This window comes from Colletotrichum paranaense (assembly GCF_030867605.1).
Source record: "Colletotrichum paranaense strain IMI 384185 chromosome Unknown Scaffold_6.1, whole genome shotgun sequence".
In the NCBI taxonomy this organism is placed as follows: Eukaryota; Fungi; Ascomycota; class Sordariomycetes; order Glomerellales; family Glomerellaceae; genus Colletotrichum; species Colletotrichum paranaense.
Window position 1 is genome coordinate 3,252,167 of NW_026848964.1, and position 17,098 is coordinate 3,269,264.

Here is a 17,098-nt window from a genome sequence, read left to right on the forward strand (position 1 = left end):
CTCCACCGAAAGGAAAGTCACTTTACGCGGGGACTTGTGTTTGCTTGTTGGATTTGCATGAGGTACCTGGTATGTAACCCCCATGCGTTTTAGGTACCGTCCCCTTCACAGGAGCCAGGTTGCAGCCCAGCCCGATAAAGGAGGGGCACACGCACCTGCTGGTCTCAGCTGCTTCAGCTACCTAGAAACTGCGTAGGCAGGTGCCTACGCCTGTCTAAGCACGCAGTAAGGGAAGGAACTCCGGACGCAGGTAATGTACTGGGGCTCCCAGCTGGAAGACAGATAGCTGCCTGCCGCTGTCAAATAGGTGGATTTAGCCCTCTGTGTCACTATCCTGTGGAAGTTTAGGTAGGTGCGGTAGCCCAAAGCAAGCAACTGTCGGGCCGTCGCGGGGAAGATACCTGAGCGAAGGAGAGCGGAGTACCCTACTAGCTTTCAATGACATAATCCCCTAGGAAACCAAGCTAAAAAGCACCGTCAAAAGCCAAAGTGGGGTGATAATCTCTTACCACGATACTCGACTCTCTATTGAATTAAGCCCTTTGCTGCAAACCTAGATATTGAATGGAGACGGAGCCAACTTTGTACCCGTGATTGTGGACCGCCAGGGACCTTAGGTAGTACGGTAAGGTAGGTATCCGTACCTACCGACTTAAAACTCCCCAGTGGAGGTGAAGCTGCCTATCGTCTCGGGCACACTGGGACACTTGGAAGACAAGGTAGGTAGCGACCCGACTGACTGCTGCTGAATCTCAGATGGCCCCTCCATCGAAAGCCAGTGCAAAAAAAAAAAAATCAAAAAATCAGACAGTTCGCTTGCGGCCACCGGCACCTCCCAAAGAACGACGTAGTAGGTACCTTGGCCCGACCCGTTAGACAGCGCAAAACAAAAGTCACTAGAACGTACGCATCCCCATTGGGTCATTGCAGGGCCCTGCACTTTCCATTTCTTCGACCCGCTCTCTCGCTTCACCCTCCCTGACTCCCAGTTTCCTTCATCTTCCCCCCCATCATCACAACTTTTCTCCCAGCGACCTGACAACCATATCAGGATTTTTCTCCCAACACGCGCAACTCCTACCCTCCTTTTTACTTTTGCGCGACACAATCCAGAAGATCCATCTCGACAGAGACCCTTCTACCCTTGACGCCTTTCTCGGACACCCGCCGGCCAAACATTGTCTTTTCCCCCTTCTCCTGACGGTCGGCAAGAAAACACCACACAACAATCACATCAACCCACGCAACCGCAAAGATGGCTGATCGATACATCCCTGAACATCGCCGCACCAACTTCAAGGCGAAGAGCACCTTCAAGCCTGAGGAGCTTCGTCGTCGCAGAGAGGAGCAGCAGGTCGAGATTCGCAAGGCGAAGAGAGAGGAGAACTTGGCCAAGCGTCGTGGCATTGGCTCTGGCGAAAACAGACCCGGCGCTTCCCTCGGAGCCGCTCCTGACAGCGATGACGATACCGCTCCTACTGAATCCCAGGTAAGTTTTGCTTCATGTTTTTTTGCGATGTTCTGGCCTTCGAATCTTCTTTGTTTGAACCCCGCCAATACTGTTGCACCCTTCGTCTTATTTCCTCCCCCTCCTGTTGCCAGGGCGCCTTGCCGTTGCCCCACTTCCCTTTTGGCGCGAGTCGGTCCCTCTCTGCGTCTCTGCAGCCTCAAGCTTGCGCAAAGAGCTCGAATCGAACTCTGCTTCATCACAAGCTATAGCTCCTCCATTCATTCAAAGCAGCCATGCTAATCTTTCTTAGCTTAATGAGGATCTCCCCCAGATGGTTCAGGGCGTCTTCTCAGAGCAGATTGACCTCCAGATCCAAGCGACCACCAAGTTCCGAAAGCTGTTGTCCAAGGAGCGCAACCCTCCTATCGAAGAGGTCATCAAGACCGGCGTCGTCAGCCGCTTCGTAGAGTTCCTCCGATCGCCTCATACACTCGTCCAATTCGAGGCCGCCTGGGCGTTGACCAACATCGCTTCCGGTTCCGCCACGCAGACTCAGGTTGTCATCGAGGCTGGCGCAGTCCCCATCTTCGTCGAGCTCTTGGCTAGCCCTGAGCCCGATGTGCGTGAACAGGCTGTTTGGGCCCTGGGCAACATCGCCGGTGACAGCCCTCACTGCCGCGACTACGTCCTCAGCTGCGGTGCCCTGAAGCCTCTCTTGGCCCTTCTCGGAGACAGCCGTAAGCTTAGTATGCTCCGCAACGCCACCTGGACCCTCAGCAACTTCTGCAGAGGCAAGACCCCTCAGCCCGACTGGAACACTGTAAGGAAACATCTTTTGTCTTCGCGCCTGTCCGTCGCTAACCATGTCTACAGATTGCCCCCGCTCTTCCTGTGCTTTCTAAGCTTGTCTACTCCCTTGACGACGAGGTTCTGATCGACGCCTGCTGGGCCATTTCATACTTGTCTGACGGATCCAACGACAAGATTCAGGCTGTCATCGAGGCTGGTATCCCCCGCCGCCTCGTCGAGCTCCTCATGCATGCCTCCACCTCCGTCCAGACGCCCGCTCTCCGCTCCGTTGGTAACATTGTTACTGGCGACGATGTTCAGACGCAGGTGATCATCAACTGTGGTTCTCTGCCTTGCCTCCTCTCGCTTCTCAGCTCCAACAAAGATGGCATCCGCAAGGAGGCTTGCTGGACCATTAGCAACATCACCGCTGGAAACTCCGCCCAGATCCAGTCGGTCATTGATGCCAACATCATCCCCCCTCTCATCCACCTCCTGTCAAATGGCGACCTGAAGACCCGCAAGGAGGCCTGCTGGGCCATTAGCAACGCGACATCAGGAGGCCTGCAAAAGCCGGAACAGATTCGCTACCTGGTCGCTCAGGGCTGCATCAAGCCTTTGTGCGATCTGTTGGCCTGCCCCGACAACAAGATCATCCAGGTTGCTCTGGATGGTTTGGAAAATATTCTCAAGGTCGGCGACCTGGACAAGCAGGCCGCAGGTGAGGGGCCCGACTCTGTCAACCGTTATGCTTTGTTTATCGAGGAGTGCGGTGGCATGGAGAAGATTCACGATTGCCAGACCAACGCCAACGAGGAGATCTACATGAAGGCGTACAACATTATCGAGAAGTACTTCTCTGATGAGGAGGAGAACGCGGATGAGGGCATGGCCCAGGGCACCGGTCCCAACGGTACCTTTGGATTTGGCACCAACGCCGCTCCCCAGCAGGGCGGCTTCAGCTTCGCCAATGGCGGCGATTCGATGGACATGTAAAGTACCAAATTGCCAGCGACCTTCGAAAATTCCGTTTGCTGGTTCAGCAACTTGCCAACATTGGATCAACATCCCGTCAACCCCATATTCCCCAATCCACAGCACCCACCGTCACCCATGCCCTTTTTGTCAGCGACGCATTATGCATCTTGCTAGGCTGACAGTTTTACAACACCCCCCACACATACACACAACACGTGCAATCGGCGTTCTCTAATATGGCTTGATGGAAATGATTGAAAGACATTCCCGGTGAGGAGAAGACAGGTCCTTTGGTAGCTTCAAAGCTCCAGCCTAGGAGAGGAAGAGAAAAGGCGGTGGACACGGGCCAAGGAACGAATGACGAGGCTCAGTTGGCACGGGTGACAGGTCTGCCGCCTCGCCGCTTCAGAGCTGTAGGTCGGGATCTGGTTCGTCTTGAAAGTCAAATCTGGCCACTCAGGCGGACTTGTGTGCACCGTGGGAGAGACTGGCCACATTGGCGCAATATCTCGCCGCAGAAACTGCACCTGTAGGAGACGAGCTGATTGATGCTAGTGCATCTCAACTCGAGAGACAGGCCTGAGAGCCACATGAATTGCTCCCCAGAACCAAGTGGTAACTGGCTCACAGCGTTCATAGTCAACTTTCTGCAATAGCGGGCAGTAGTGGAAATCAACGTCAAATTCATGAATTGTGAAAGCATCACATGCTAACTGACCCGATGAGCGTATTGTGATTGTTGAAATGTCCTCGTATGCATGCCACATAGTTGCCATTCGGGCAAGAGAAGGTAGTTCCAATAATGAGACTTGGGCCTAGGTATGTGATCCGTGGTCAATCACCATGTTCAGAAAGATGCAGGGAATGCATTAGTGGCATCTAGGGTATCCGTTCCTGGCGACCTACGAAAGTTGCCTCAGCATGCTTAGGTACCTCAGTACCCTGTGCGCTACCTTGCCAGATACTTAGCTATGGGCCTCCGAGGTGCGGATACACTCCGCAGTGGATAAGATAATGGAAGTTGCGTTAGCGAACGGCAGCGCGACCAAACGTCAAGAAACTCATACTACCTATCCTGTCCCAGCACAGAGTCGCGCATGCGCCCCGACCTTCCTAGAACACATCACCGCCGCAACTACTTATGCTTTCCCAGCTGCGCATCTACTAAAGCGAGCGTAGAAGTATGCTCGTACAAACGGCCAGGGCGAGATCAAAGAGCCCGGCTTAATCCGCCTAGCGTCTTTCTCCACGACAGCGATAACCTCGAATCAGCCCGCAACTTTATTGCCAACATCGCCAACATGGACGGTCGCGTAATACGAGGCGTTCAGCGCGCCGCACTTGAGCTATGGTCCGAATTCATAGCCAAGAGTCTAGCTCACCGCATAGATCCCGAGAAGTTCGAATCCTATGTTCCGTTTCTCCAAGCAAAGCATCCGTTGCCGCCAGTTGCCGTCGCCGATCTCTTCTTACGACCGCAACCTCACAATCACGAGAGCCTCGACCCCCGAGTCCCACGCTACCTCCAGGTCCTCTCTAGACTGAACTATATCGATACGCCTTCGATTCTTAAAGCTTTGTACAAGTATTCGACCTCTCGTGGCCACTCCCGAGAAGCTGGACAATTGCCCAATGTCGAAAACCAAACAACAAGCTTCCCACGATGGGAGAGCTCGTATGCGGCCGAGGAGGTCATGTTCTACAGGCTCACCAAGTCTGTAGCACAAGGGACCGCAATACAAAACACAGGGACGGGTCTTGAGATCGCCAACGTCATGGCCAAATGGATTGCGCTCTTCACCGACGCCGCCACAGCCTTCACGGTCGATGTCATGGGGCAGCTTCACAGTAGCCAGGTAAGAGAAGAGATGGAATCGGCGCGTGCCGCATTCGTAGCCTTGCTTCTCGGGGTGTGCGAAAATCAGGTTGTTCTCAAGGCTTTGAGTAAACCCGAAGCCCAAGGTAGGTGCTTAGGTACTGCTACAATGACTTCGCGTTAGCTAATCTTGAACAAGAAATCAGAAAGGCATTGTCCGAAAGCCTCGCCAACTTCGTCCCAACCATCATGCAAAGTGCTGGCCCTATCGCGACCCGTCTCGATATGTTCCGGACGAGTACGCTAGCAGGCTTTGAGCCAGTCGATGAGCAGAAGAACAAGTCGAATGCCGAGATCGAGGACTTGTTTGACTCCACGGTAGCATTGGAGAACTTTGTAGTGTCTGAGCTACCGATAGTCAACTCGAGGGCTGGTCTTTACATATACTTGAATGCTGCAGTAAGATAATTGAAGCTGCGCTCTGGTAGAGGTGCTGACAGGAAGCGCAATAGCTAGTTGGCCGGCCATTGATCGATGATCTAGCCATCTTCAATTACTTGAACAATAGATACCAGGTATGACCTTTTTTGGTCTGTGCAGACACAACGCGCACACCAACTGACATCCGCAGGGCGATGTACAATCAACAACTGTTGACCTCATCCTGGTCTCGTTCGACATACTGGCCAATGCCGCCTCCCGCAATGAAGGGAAACAAGCGGCACATCTCTTGCGCTCATTTCTCATGAATAAATTGCCGATTCTGATTGAAAGTCTGAGCAAGCATATGTACGGCCCAGTGAATGCAGAATACTGCATCACGGAAGCTCTCAGCCGCGTCGACACGACCACCTTTCCCACACTATCATCAATGTTCGATGAAACCAGAAGTAACAATCCCTTCACAGACTCAGTTCGGGAAGACTTTTGCTGGGCTTGTTGTCTCCACGGCCTATTGCGGGAAAGCAGTATTGAAACTCTCCTTGGAGAAACACCCTATTCATCCCTTCCAGCAAGCGGGAGATACGTCAAAGAAAATCTTGTCGCAGAATGCCTTGCAGATCCGGAGAGAATGCAGGCTCTGATTGGGGAGCTAGACAGCAAAGAAGGAAACGCCGGCGCCGTGTGCCAAGCTTTGACAGAAGTCAGTCTTCCGTACTTATCAACGCAGGCTAATGCTGACCTTTAGCAGGTAATGGGGCAGCTTTGCAGGAATAAGGAGACAATGTCCCTGAAACTATTATGCAGTCAATTGGCGCAGAAGCCATTGTCTCTTGATGTCATGCTGATGTTCGAGAAACCTGCAACGATTCTTCACCCTTTGTGCGACCTTCTGGACAACTGGAAGTACGATGAGGACCAAGGAGAGTATCAACCCGTGTACGAGGAGTTTGGCTCAATTCTGCTTCTCGTTATGGCTTTCGCATTTCGTTACGGTCTTTCGGCATCAGATATGGGGATCATATCCTCTGACTCTTTTGTGGCAAGACTGCTCGGCCACGGCCACCAAAGTCGGTCTTTGGAAGAGTTATCAGACCAAGAAAAGGGACATTTGGATGGGTGGATCCACGGCCTCTTTGACTCGGAAGCGGGCGGACTAGGCGATGAGCTGATGTCGTCCTGCCCGCCTCAGGACTTCTACTTACTAGTGTCGACTCTGTTTCAGAACATCGTTCTAGCGTTCAGTACAGGACACTTGGCCGAAGAGAGCCTCAGAGGAGGCATTGAATGTAGGAGCTTTGGGAAGTCTGACTAAGAGTTGCGCTGACATGTTTACAGATCTTGTCGATACGTTCCTTCTGCCATCCCTCGTCGTTGCCATCACGTCTCTTGCCAACTCATTGTGGGTTGAGCGTCCTGACTGCCAAAAGGCGATTGTCAGGGTACTCAACTCTGTTTTGGCACCAACATCTATATCCAATGAAGCGCAAGCCATGCTCTCTTCTGTGATGAACATAGTTGCTAAGCCGCTGGAGCATTCCCTCAGGGCATACCAACGATCAGACCCAAAGAGTCAAGAGGTTGAACCGCTTTTAAAAGCAATCAAAGATAGTATCCCACTCTCCAGGAGAACGGGAGCCGCCGACCACCAAGAACTGGACGCTTGGTCAATGGGAGGATTCTCTAATTCTATCCGACAGACGCTACAGCAATTGGTGCAGTGGAGCATTCACCCAACAATGGACAGGATGCCTCCCGCGTACACCCATCGACAGATGTTGGTGGCGATGAAACTTCTTGGTGCAAAACGTTTACTGCAGCTCCTTTACGAAGACATCAGACAACAAACAGAAACGGGCAGCGGGAGCATCATTTACGATGTGGCAACAGCATTAGTCTGCGCGCCCGACGTGGTGAACACGCCGTCGAACCCGATCAACTTTATCGACAATTCAGGCAATGTACCGGCTCCCATCCAGAGGAAGCTTACTCTGCGAGAGGTTCTGAAGTCAGATGCCGAGGAGTGTAAAAAGCTGCAGAAGGTCGACATGAACCTTGCCGAGATTGTTGTGAGGCTGTACCGCAAGGTAGAGACTCAGATGGCCGTATCCCAGGCTGAGGTCATCCAAGCAGACACCATGCTGCAGACTGATCTCGGTCTGAGCTTAGACGCTGGCGCAGGCTCACTCGACGATGCCATGGCTGCCGCGGCTGCCAATGTTGCGCAAGGCGACGGGATGTCTGTGGACAACGTCAGTCTCGATCTGGGCCTAGGAGGTGTTGGCGGTGATCTTGGTCTCGGGGGCTCATCGAACAATGGTGGAGGGTCACTGGATCTCGGTGCCGACGACCTCTTCAGTGGCCTCGGTGCTGGTGACGATTTTCAATGGGACAACATGGACCTATCTTAGTGGACCTATCTTAGCACGGGGGGGGCATGTTCTCTTGAAATAATAGGCCTGCGGCAGGATCTCATTGGTATACATGGAACTACAGAGGATCAACGACGAGGCCTTGGCCTCATAGAATAGTACTGCATATTGTATCAGATACCATCAAAAAGTATTTCCCAAATTCATCCACTTCTTGGTTCGTTCATTTGGCCTCCGGCCAGCTACCAATAATGAACTGTGAGTTGCACATATTTGTAAGCTCCCAATCCTCGGCCCCCATCTCAGCCTTCATCGCCACGTCTCCCCGGTCTCCGCACAAGCCTCCGATGAACATGGTGGCCATGAAATGATCATCCGTAGCATGCGCCTCGCGGTACATGGGATGCTTCATCAAGCTCGTCACCTTGCGCCTCAAGAGCGGCCCGCCGCACGGCTTCTTGCCGCGGATGGCCTTGCCGTAGACGGCCTGGTCGGTGGGGACGTCCTCCTCGTACGCGGGACAAAAGGCGTCAATGACCTCCTGGCGGAAGTCCAGCGCCCAGGGCTCCGGGGGCGTAGGCTGGGCAAAGTTGTCGCGGAACTTGAGCATGGGCGCCCAGTTGTTCCGGTAGAGGTTGTGGACGGAGCCGCCAGAGCCGATGAAGAGCGTCTTGTGCTTGGCGGCTCTCAGGGGCCGCAGGGCGGCGCCGACGGCGACGTGGAAGTGCGGGTCGTAGAAGTCGTTCATGGAGATGAGCGTCGTCGGCGGGCAGCCGGCGGGGAACATGCGGATGAGGACGAGGTAGGTGTCGTGGATCCAGTCAAAGGTCGGGTCCGTCTTGGCGGGGATTCCGGCGGCGGCGAGGTGCTGCTGGATCGTGGGGATGTAGTCGAGGTCTGGGTTCAGTTTGTAGGGGTGGTATTTCTCAGGGTTAACGTAGGCGACTGGTGACTTTGCGGGCGTTGGGTGGGCTGAGATGAGGACCTCACCGGGGGCGTTTGTGGCCCAGTGGGCTCCCTGATGGTCGTTGTGAGTTGAGTTGCTTCCATGAGATATGAGATGGTAGGGAGAGGAGCCTACTTACCATCATGACAATGTGTTCGATACCCTGGGCGAGGGCTTCATCGCCGCACTTCTTCCAGTACGTGGCCGAGTTGCTCTCCTCGCCGAGCATCATTGTTGATCCATGCGCGAACAGGAATACGGGGTTCATTGGCCCCTCATCTTTGGATCCCACAGCCATGATCTGATTGCTATCTGGGTTCTCAACTCGTCCGTCTGAGCTGATTGAAGTAAGGCAAGCGAGTAATTGGATGTCTACGCAGCAGAGTATGGGTCACGAAGATGAGCAACGGTCGAAAGCCGCCTTCTTAGCACTCGGAAGCTGATGAGACTTAAGACACTGAGATGGTTATCTTTCGCCTGTGTAAGGAATCGGCTGGTGGAGGATAGGTTTTGCCGCCAAAGTTCGTTAGGAAGTCGATTCGAACGGCCCCATTTACGGAAACTGGTCTGAGGACGATAAAACGTTCCATTGTCGAGGACGCCTGGGTGGCCTGCCCGAGCTTGGAGTAGGTGGTGTTGGCGCTGGAGTGTCGGAGAATCAGCGGGACCAAGACCTGGGGTAAAGCTGGGGCCGATGGGGCCGGGGCGGGCACTTAGGAGTCTCTCCACTTCCCGAGCCGAACCCGAGCCGGGGAAAGTTGCCGAATACTGTTTGCTAAGGTAAAGGTAGGCAAGTGGTGTGTTCGGGACTCTGACAGGCGTGACAGGGTTCAACCTCAGTCTGTTTTCCAACTGTTGAATTCCTCAATGGCACTTCTTGGTTTCCCTCATCGTATTTGCGGCGAATTACTAAGCGGCATGAGTCCGGGAATGAGATGATTCAATAGCCTGATCTGTCGACCGCTCGTAATATGCCGAGAAGAGTTTTATGGAAAAGACGAGTGTGATCGAGTAGCATGCATGTAAACTAGAGGTACATGATATGATATGGTATGATACATATTGAGATTTACGACTGTCCTCCGGCGTAGGACGATAGTTTAACCCCTCAGTCTCAGCGCATAATCAAATACCCGCCTTCCGCCAATCCATGTGCCGTATGCAAGACTCGGAAGTACAACGCTCATGATCAGACCGGCACCCAGCACGAACCCTTGCTCGAAGAAACCCAGTCTGCTATTGCCTGGCTGGTTGGTCGGGCGCAGCGGTGCGACAGCCAGGGCATGCAGATTCTGGGCGGTGATGGCGCCGGAGCTGGTGAGGAGCTGCTCCAGTTTCGCGAGCGCACCGACGGGCTTCTCGACGAAATGCGGCCGGGCAACGGAGAACATTTCTCTACTGTAGCGGAATTCAAAGGCTACTTCGTGGGAGAGCGGTGCTGCCGGGCCAAGGAGGAGGTTCGAGGGGATCTGGTTGATGACGGAGACGTGGGCGGGGAGAAATTGGGAGAGGTACTTTGCTGCATCAGGGCTGGCGAAGAGATAGGCGGCTAAGAGAGGGTTCCTAGTCAAATTAGCAAAAAACCTTGATTTGACTGATGAGGATTAGCTCACTCGAATTCATGAGTGTAAATAGAGTCTACAAGACCAGAAGAGGTCGTGATAGGCAGAAAGCGCCCACTGATCTTGATGTTCAAGAGGGAGGCATTCCTGATTGAATCAGCATCTTCGTCAACTACAAGTGAGTGAGATCCCAACTTACCTGTCTTGTATATCAACCAGCTTGAAGTCTTTGGACCCAAAGCTCGAGGCAAGTCTCTTGTCCTCAGCCTCCTGTACTGCCTTCCTCGTTTCGTCGCTGGCGCTGTCACTCGCACGCTTTACTGTAGTCTCACGGGCAAACGCGAGCGAGGCATACTTTGAGCACGCCTCGAAGAACTCCTTCTTCACGAACTCATTCACGAGAACTAAGTCTGGCGCATAAGGCGACTGACCGCCGAAGCTGAAGCGCGCCGCCGTGATAGCCTTGGCAGCGGCCTCAATGTCCGCTGTTCGGTCAACTATAGCAACGGTGCGTGCGCCATTGGCGGAAATGAGATGGTTTGCGCGACTAGCGTTCGGGGTCGCTGTGTTGGTTTGATCTACTAGGATTGCCTGTGACAGTAATGTTTCGTCTGTGATCTTCTTGGCGATGCAGAAGGCATTCTGATTGAGGGCACGCGTAAGGACGTTGCGGAGGACGGAATCTAGCTGCGACAACGTATCTTCGAGCTGTAGGCCTTCCTGTCAGCTTCTGATACAGGTGAGCCAATGTTGCAAATTATCAGGCGTACCTCGAGAACAACAACAGAGCCGGCAGCCAGGGCCGCAGCAAGTGGACTCAGAATAGAGAAGAGCCTGGTGTAAGTGGTCGGCCGAATGATCACCAGTCCGGCACCGGTCCTTCTGCTCGTGTTATCCTTGCCATGAGCAACCAGATACTCGGCCTCAATCTCCTTCGAGAAGTTTAGAGACTCGTAGAAATGTCGCACAGCTTCCAGTGCGAGGAAGTGCTCGGCCTCGATCTCTGTCTTTGATGCGCCGGTATCCTTCTCCTGGGCGGCAGTCAGGGCCGCGGACTCTTTGCGCAGCTCGTTGTGGAGGCTGATGAGGTTATCCTGGCGGAAGCGAATGACTTCGGCGCGCCCGTCGACGAGCGTTACGAGCAACTTCTCTACAGCAGGATTCATTGCGGTGATGTTTTGGAGAAGTTCGGGAGGATGACAAGCACTCGTTGACAAGTAGATGGTAGAGCGACTCGATTGCAACGAAAAGTTGAAGGTGCGACGATGGAATAATGTGCTATCTACAAGACCTGAGCTCGCTATACACAAGCTCATATCGGAATCATGGGCAGATCCGATGAACTCGGCAAGCTCAAACATCTGTCCGCGGACCGTAACCTTCGTTTGAGCTAGGCCCCGGCTTGTTGGAGGGGCGGAATGTGGAGGACAGGGGTGCTAGTCGTTTCTCGACATTCGTTGCTTGCGGGTTGACTAGGATCTGGTAGGCGGCAGCCTCCAAACCGACGCTTGCCACAGGTCTCATTGGTTCTCTCCGCACTTCCGACGCAGGCGTATCCGCAGGTTCATGGTAAGGTTGATCGGGTGGCGCGGGCTCTTGGGAAGGGACGGGTCGACGGTCGGCATATTGAAGCGGTGCCCTGCCTCCTCGTGTCGAATTTCTGAGATAGGCATCTCCAATTCTCCAAGGCCATCTCTACCATTTCTTGTCGAAGTTGTCTGAGTTTCAACAGATTTCGCTTGTTCATCATCTCACCACACACATACGCAAAGACAATAAACAAGGACATCATGTCGGCAACTGTCACAGAGAACCCTGTCACGACGACAATCCAACGAGACTACCTCCACGACTATCAGATTCGTCTCACTGGAGGCGTTGAGGAAGCCTTCGCGAGAGGCAATGCGGATGCTCCATCGCCAGCAGCAGTGAACCCGCCCGGATGGTACGACCAGCACCGCCAGGTCCCTCCATACAGGCCGGCGAACACGAATATGGATATAGCAGACAGGCCATGGGGGTCAAATGGCATCGAGTCGGCCTTTGTGTTTGTCATGTTGAATGGGTGTTGGCTTCAAGGGGTGAGTAAAATGTGCAATCGTCGTTCGCGGCGCATGCAAAATGGGTGAAGGTGAGCATGCTGACATGAGTCCATCAGGTTACCAACTGGCTCTGGAGGTCGACGGGTGGAAGAGTGAATAAGGATATTTTCAGGTTCAAGGTCGGTGGTGAGTTTTGATGCGCTGGTTGTGAAATTCTCAGTGAATAGTGTCGCCTTAGAGGCATGGTGGTGGCGGATGGCATCTACTCTGTGTTCAATACATTCAATGACAGCAATCCATTTTCTATGTCTGCAAGATATCGTAAACCTCCAAATCTCTCCTTTGGTTGACTCCATCGTGTGGTGGCCTGGGGCAGGGAATCTGGTGTTTGCGACGAGTATCATCTCATTTGCCTTACCATAAGGTACCTAAGGGATCATAATACGAATAGTCCGTACCGAGACGAGGTAGGAACAATACCATGCTAGCTCCGCTCGTTGGGGTCAGCCCCTCCCCCACCGTTCCGCCCGTGCGCAACAAACGCCATACACGGAGGCGGCGGCGGCAGCGATGAGGAGTAGAGGCAGAGTGAGGACCACCCGAAGTAGGCTGATGTGTGGGAGGAGGGGTCCGATCATTGAAGCATCTTGCATCATCCGCTCCATTCATCTCATCGTCGGTGAAAGAGTTCAAGTGCCCAGTCCCGCCCACCCCATTGCAATAAAACCAAGGAACGCCCCTCCGAGACTTGACATCTCCTTCGACTGAACGCCAATCACCCCCAGCCTGAGAAATATAGGCAAACATTTAGCTCCAATCACCATGTCTGTCAAGACCCCTCCCATCAAAGACCTGCTCGAGGTCACCGAGGACCAGGAGAATGGCCTCACCTTTATGAAGAACGTCTCCATCCCGCTCAAAGACTCCCCGCTCCCCATTCGCGCGAACGTCTACCTTCCGCTCACTTCGGATAAGGCCGCACGTTACCCTGTGCTGGTGACCTACGGACCATATGGCAAAGATATCCCCTATGCCAAGTTCTATCCCAAGTCGTTCAGCGAGGTTGCTCCAGATCAGAGATCCAAATACTCGGCCTGGGAGACGCCCGATCCGGTCTTCTGGACGAGCCAGGGATATGCTATCGTTCGAGCCGACGAGCGAGGACTGGGCCAGAGCCCAGGACTGTTGGATACCATGAGCCGTGGCACGAGCGAGTGCTTCTTTGACGTGGTTGAGTGGGCTGCAGATCAGCCCTGGTCTAACGGCAAGGTCGGTCTGTTGGGTATCTCGTATTACGCTGGTGCGTTGTTCCTCTTCTCAAACTATTAGCCGAGACCACTTACTCACCTACTATTCCCAGGTTCTCAATGGCGCGTTGCCGCTCGGCGGCCCAAAGGTCTTGCGGCTATCATCCCTTGGGAGGGTATGTCCGACTACTACCGCGACCGCTGCCGTCACGGCGGCATCCACTCCAATAAGTTTATCGGCTTCTGGTGGAACCGCCAGGTGCTGGTCAATCAATATGGCAGGAAAGATAGATCCAAGCTGGACTTTCCTCCAGATGGTCCTGGAGCCAGAGGTCAGGAGGACACCATTGAGGGTGACCTGCCAGAAGACGTCCTGGTAGCCAACCGCCAAGATCAGACGAAAGACAACGAAGCTAACCGCTTCCGCGACGATGACTACTACGCAAGCAAAGAATACAAGCTCGAGGACATTGAGGTTCCTGTTCTGAGCGTAGCCAACTGGGGTGGCATCCTTCTTCACCTGAGAGGCAACGTGCAGGGATACCTCGGAGCAGGCTCCCAGCTCAAGTATTTGCGCTTCATCACTGGCCGTCACGATCTCCCATTTTACTACCCCGAGGAAGTAGAGCTACAAAAGAGTTTCCTCGATGCATTCTTGAAGGGTGAAGATAGAGTCGGCTGGAGCACGCCTGGCAAGGTGCCTCCCGTGACGCTTACTCTGCGAAAGGGCAACGTCGGATTCAATGACGCCGAGAAGGAGAAGGCGTATCCCAAGAGAGAGGAAGCTGCTTGGCCAATTCCGCGAACAGATTACACCAACTTCTATCTGACGCCTGACCTTGGTCTAACGACAAATGGCTCCGGCCAGGATTCCAAGACTGTCTCGTATAAGGCTTTGGGTTCCCTGGAGAACCCTCAAGTTGTTTCCTTCACGTCCGCTCCCTTTGAGCAAGAGACGGAGATCACAGGCCACGTCACGGCCCATCTTAACGTCTCGGTGACGCCCGACAACTCGGAAAATGAAACTGATATCGACCTCTTCGTGACCCTGCGCCACATCGACCCATCCGGCCAGGAAGTCTTTTACACCGGAACAGCTGGCGACCCCGTGCCGCTCGTCAAGGGCTGGCTGAGAGTGAGCAATCGCAAGGTGCACGACGAGAGCCCCACGCACAAGTCCTGGCTGCCGCATAGAGAGTACCTCTCCACAGACGTCCTGCCAGTCAAGGCTGGAGAGGTCTACGGCGTAGACATCGAGGTCTGGCCGACAAATGTCGTTGTCGACAAGGGCGGCAAGATCATCTTCGAGGTTAGCAGCGGCGACACCCAGGGCAGCGGAATTTTCCAGCACTGCTCAGAAGTTGACCGGTAAGTTCGAATTTGCTCAATTCTTTCCCCAAGGACTTTAGACTAACAACTCCACTATTCAGGCCTGCATCCAAATTCTCTGGATTGAACAATATTCATTTCGGCCAAGGCCTTGAGAACTATGTCACTCTACCCGTAATTCCTTAGAAGTAGAGAAAATTGAAGCCAGGTGCGGAGTTCTAATGCCGGAGTGTCTTACTCTCCATCATCAGCTGTGCCGAGTTTGCAAGTTGGTTTGGGCTCCGAGTCCCTGATCCGAGCCTACTACGTACCTTTGGTGGGCCGGAGTTAAAATCCGGGGCCGGTGGGGGTGGGGGAGAGCGGGGGCGCCGAGGTTGGTGGTAACTACATACCTTAGCAAACAGACATTTGAGCTCCAAGAGCTTCATCGCGCACGTGTAAAAGGAATGCAGCCTGCTGCGATACAATCAGAACCTCTCTATAGCCCAATCGAGCTTCATAAAGCCAATCATTGATACCAATCTCCCTGCCAGTATGAGTTTCTCCGAGCATTTCTCCCTTGCCAACATTCCGTACGGAATCGCCAGTGACGCGAACCATGCAAAAGGCGTAGTCACGAGAGTAGGGGACTCGGTCGTCTTCCTCTCTGACCTAAAACTCACAAATTCCGCGGATCTCAAGTCCGCTTTGTCTCAGGTCTGGCCATCTGTCCCTCTTAGTCACTTGTGAATACTAACAGCCTCAAAGCCGACCCTCAATGCTTTGGCGGCAGTAGAAAAGACCGAGCTCGGGATCCTCCGAAAGAACATTCAACAAACCCTTTCCGACGAATCGACTCTGTCTGAACATGGCGTACCGATCGCCAAGGTTCAGCTACACTTGCCAATCAAAGTAGACGGCTTCACAGATTTCTCGTGCTCCAAAGAACATCTCTTGAATGCGTCAGAGGCAGTTGTGGGCAAGGCCTCCATGCCACCCGCAGCACCGTACTTGCCCATCGGCTACAGTGGTCGGCCTTCTTCGATTGTACTTTCGGGGACGAATATCACGCGGCCGTACGGGCAATATCGTGATGGAAACAGTATTGGTTTCGGTCCCTCCAGAGCGCTTGATTACGAGCTCGAGGTGGCTTGCATTATTGGGAAACCGACGCAGCTTGGAGACCGCGTAGCTGTGACGGATGCCGACGAGCATATATTTGGTCTCGTTCTGCTGAACGACTGGAGTGGTGAGTCCCGATTTTCCTTGCAAGATGTTCTTGCGATGCTAACGGAAGACAGCTCGCGATATCCAAGGATTTGAGATGAGTCCGCTGGGACCGATGAATGGCAAGTCATTCGGGACGTCCATCAGTCCGTGGGGTAAGTCAGACTCTACTCTGTCTCGAAATTGAAAGAATGCTTGCTAACTACGTTGTAGTGATCACACTCGAAGCACTCGAACCTTTTGCAACACAACCTCCTCCGAAGGATATACCCTCGCAGCCATACTTGTTGGACAACAAGGAGAAATCGAGTTACAATATCGCCTTGAAGGCTGAAGTAGTAACTGGCGACGGGGCTACGACGGTGTGTAAGGCGCAGCTCAGCTGGATGTACTGGACGTTCCGCGACCTAGTGGCCCAGCAAACAATCAATGGGTGTAATCTCAACACTGGCGATATTCTGGCGACGGGGACGGTGTCGGGAGCCGGCGATGACGAGCACGGGTGTCTGCTAGAGATGACCAAGGGCGGCAAGGTCGGTTGGAAGACGTCCACTGGTCAAGACAGGATGTATTTGCAGGACGGAGACGGCGTGCGCATCAGCGGGCAAGCTGAGGATGGCGTGGGGTTTGGTGACTGCGTGGGGTTCATCGGGGCCGCTCGGCCGTTTGGAACAGCACAGGTCCATTTGTGAAGCGACAATGGGTCATTGGCAAGAACGAGGAGCCTCGGAAATTGAACGAGTAAGGCAGGGCTGGAATACAGATAGGGCGAAGGAAGCCGGGACCCCGGGGAGCTCCAGGATTGATTCACTATTGTGCAGCAGAAGGCGTCGACTCGAGGTTTCTTTCATGGAGGACTGAAGTCGGCTTACAGTCTGGAAGGAAAGAGCCTAGGCATCTGCCTTACATATTACTCCGTT

General features: G+C 53.6%; 6 protein-coding genes across 6 annotated transcripts; 4 read left to right on the forward strand and 2 right to left on the reverse strand.

Annotated features, from left to right (window-relative positions):
- Window positions 1-1,255: 1,255 nt before the first annotated feature.
- CPAR01_08757 (uncharacterized protein) lies at window positions 1,256-3,235 on the forward strand (the record flags this gene model as incomplete). Its single annotated transcript, XM_060493024.1, has 3 exons — window positions 1,256-1,489; window positions 1,761-2,270; window positions 2,324-3,235. The coding sequence occupies 3 exons, from the start codon at window positions 1,256-1,258 to the stop codon at window positions 3,233-3,235; spliced, it is 1,656 nt and encodes a 551-aa protein (XP_060349394.1).
- A 1,283-nt stretch (window positions 3,236-4,518) lies between these two features.
- On the forward strand, window positions 4,519-7,885 carry CPAR01_08758 (mediator complex subunit Med5; the record flags this gene model as incomplete). Its single annotated transcript, XM_060493025.1, has 6 exons — window positions 4,519-5,179; window positions 5,233-5,492; window positions 5,546-5,608; window positions 5,665-6,177; window positions 6,226-6,763; window positions 6,813-7,885. 6 exons carry the CDS (start codon window positions 4,519-4,521, stop codon window positions 7,883-7,885), a joined length of 3,108 nt encoding a protein of 1,035 aa, XP_060349395.1.
- Window positions 7,886-8,069: 184 nt separating this feature from the next.
- CPAR01_08759 (uncharacterized protein) lies at window positions 8,070-9,090 on the reverse strand (the record flags this gene model as incomplete). Its single annotated transcript, XM_060493026.1, has 2 exons — window positions 8,070-8,864; window positions 8,932-9,090. 2 exons carry the CDS (start codon window positions 9,088-9,090, stop codon window positions 8,070-8,072), a joined length of 954 nt encoding a protein of 317 aa, XP_060349396.1.
- Window positions 9,091-9,892: 802 nt separating this feature from the next.
- Window positions 9,893-11,520, reverse strand: CPAR01_08760 (uncharacterized protein; the record flags this gene model as incomplete). Its single annotated transcript, XM_060493027.1, has 4 exons — window positions 9,893-10,355; window positions 10,406-10,501; window positions 10,554-11,062; window positions 11,125-11,520. 4 exons carry the CDS (start codon window positions 11,518-11,520, stop codon window positions 9,893-9,895), a joined length of 1,464 nt encoding a protein of 487 aa, XP_060349397.1.
- Window positions 11,521-12,144: 624 nt separating this feature from the next.
- CPAR01_08761 (uncharacterized protein) lies at window positions 12,145-12,593 on the forward strand (the record flags this gene model as incomplete). Its single annotated transcript, XM_060493028.1, has 2 exons — window positions 12,145-12,435; window positions 12,513-12,593. 2 exons carry the CDS (start codon window positions 12,145-12,147, stop codon window positions 12,591-12,593), a joined length of 372 nt encoding a protein of 123 aa, XP_060349398.1.
- A 625-nt stretch (window positions 12,594-13,218) lies between these two features.
- On the forward strand, window positions 13,219-16,870 carry CPAR01_08762 (X-Pro dipeptidyl-peptidase C-terminal non-catalytic domain-containing protein; the record flags this gene model as incomplete). The annotated part of the gene is made up of 7 exons (XM_060493029.1): window positions 13,219-13,696; window positions 13,757-15,011; window positions 15,074-15,146; window positions 15,444-15,668; window positions 15,720-16,200; window positions 16,253-16,333; window positions 16,392-16,870. The coding sequence occupies 7 exons, from the start codon at window positions 13,219-13,221 to the stop codon at window positions 16,868-16,870; spliced, it is 3,072 nt and encodes a 1,023-aa protein (XP_060349399.1).
- Window positions 16,871-17,098: the final 228 nt, after the last annotated feature.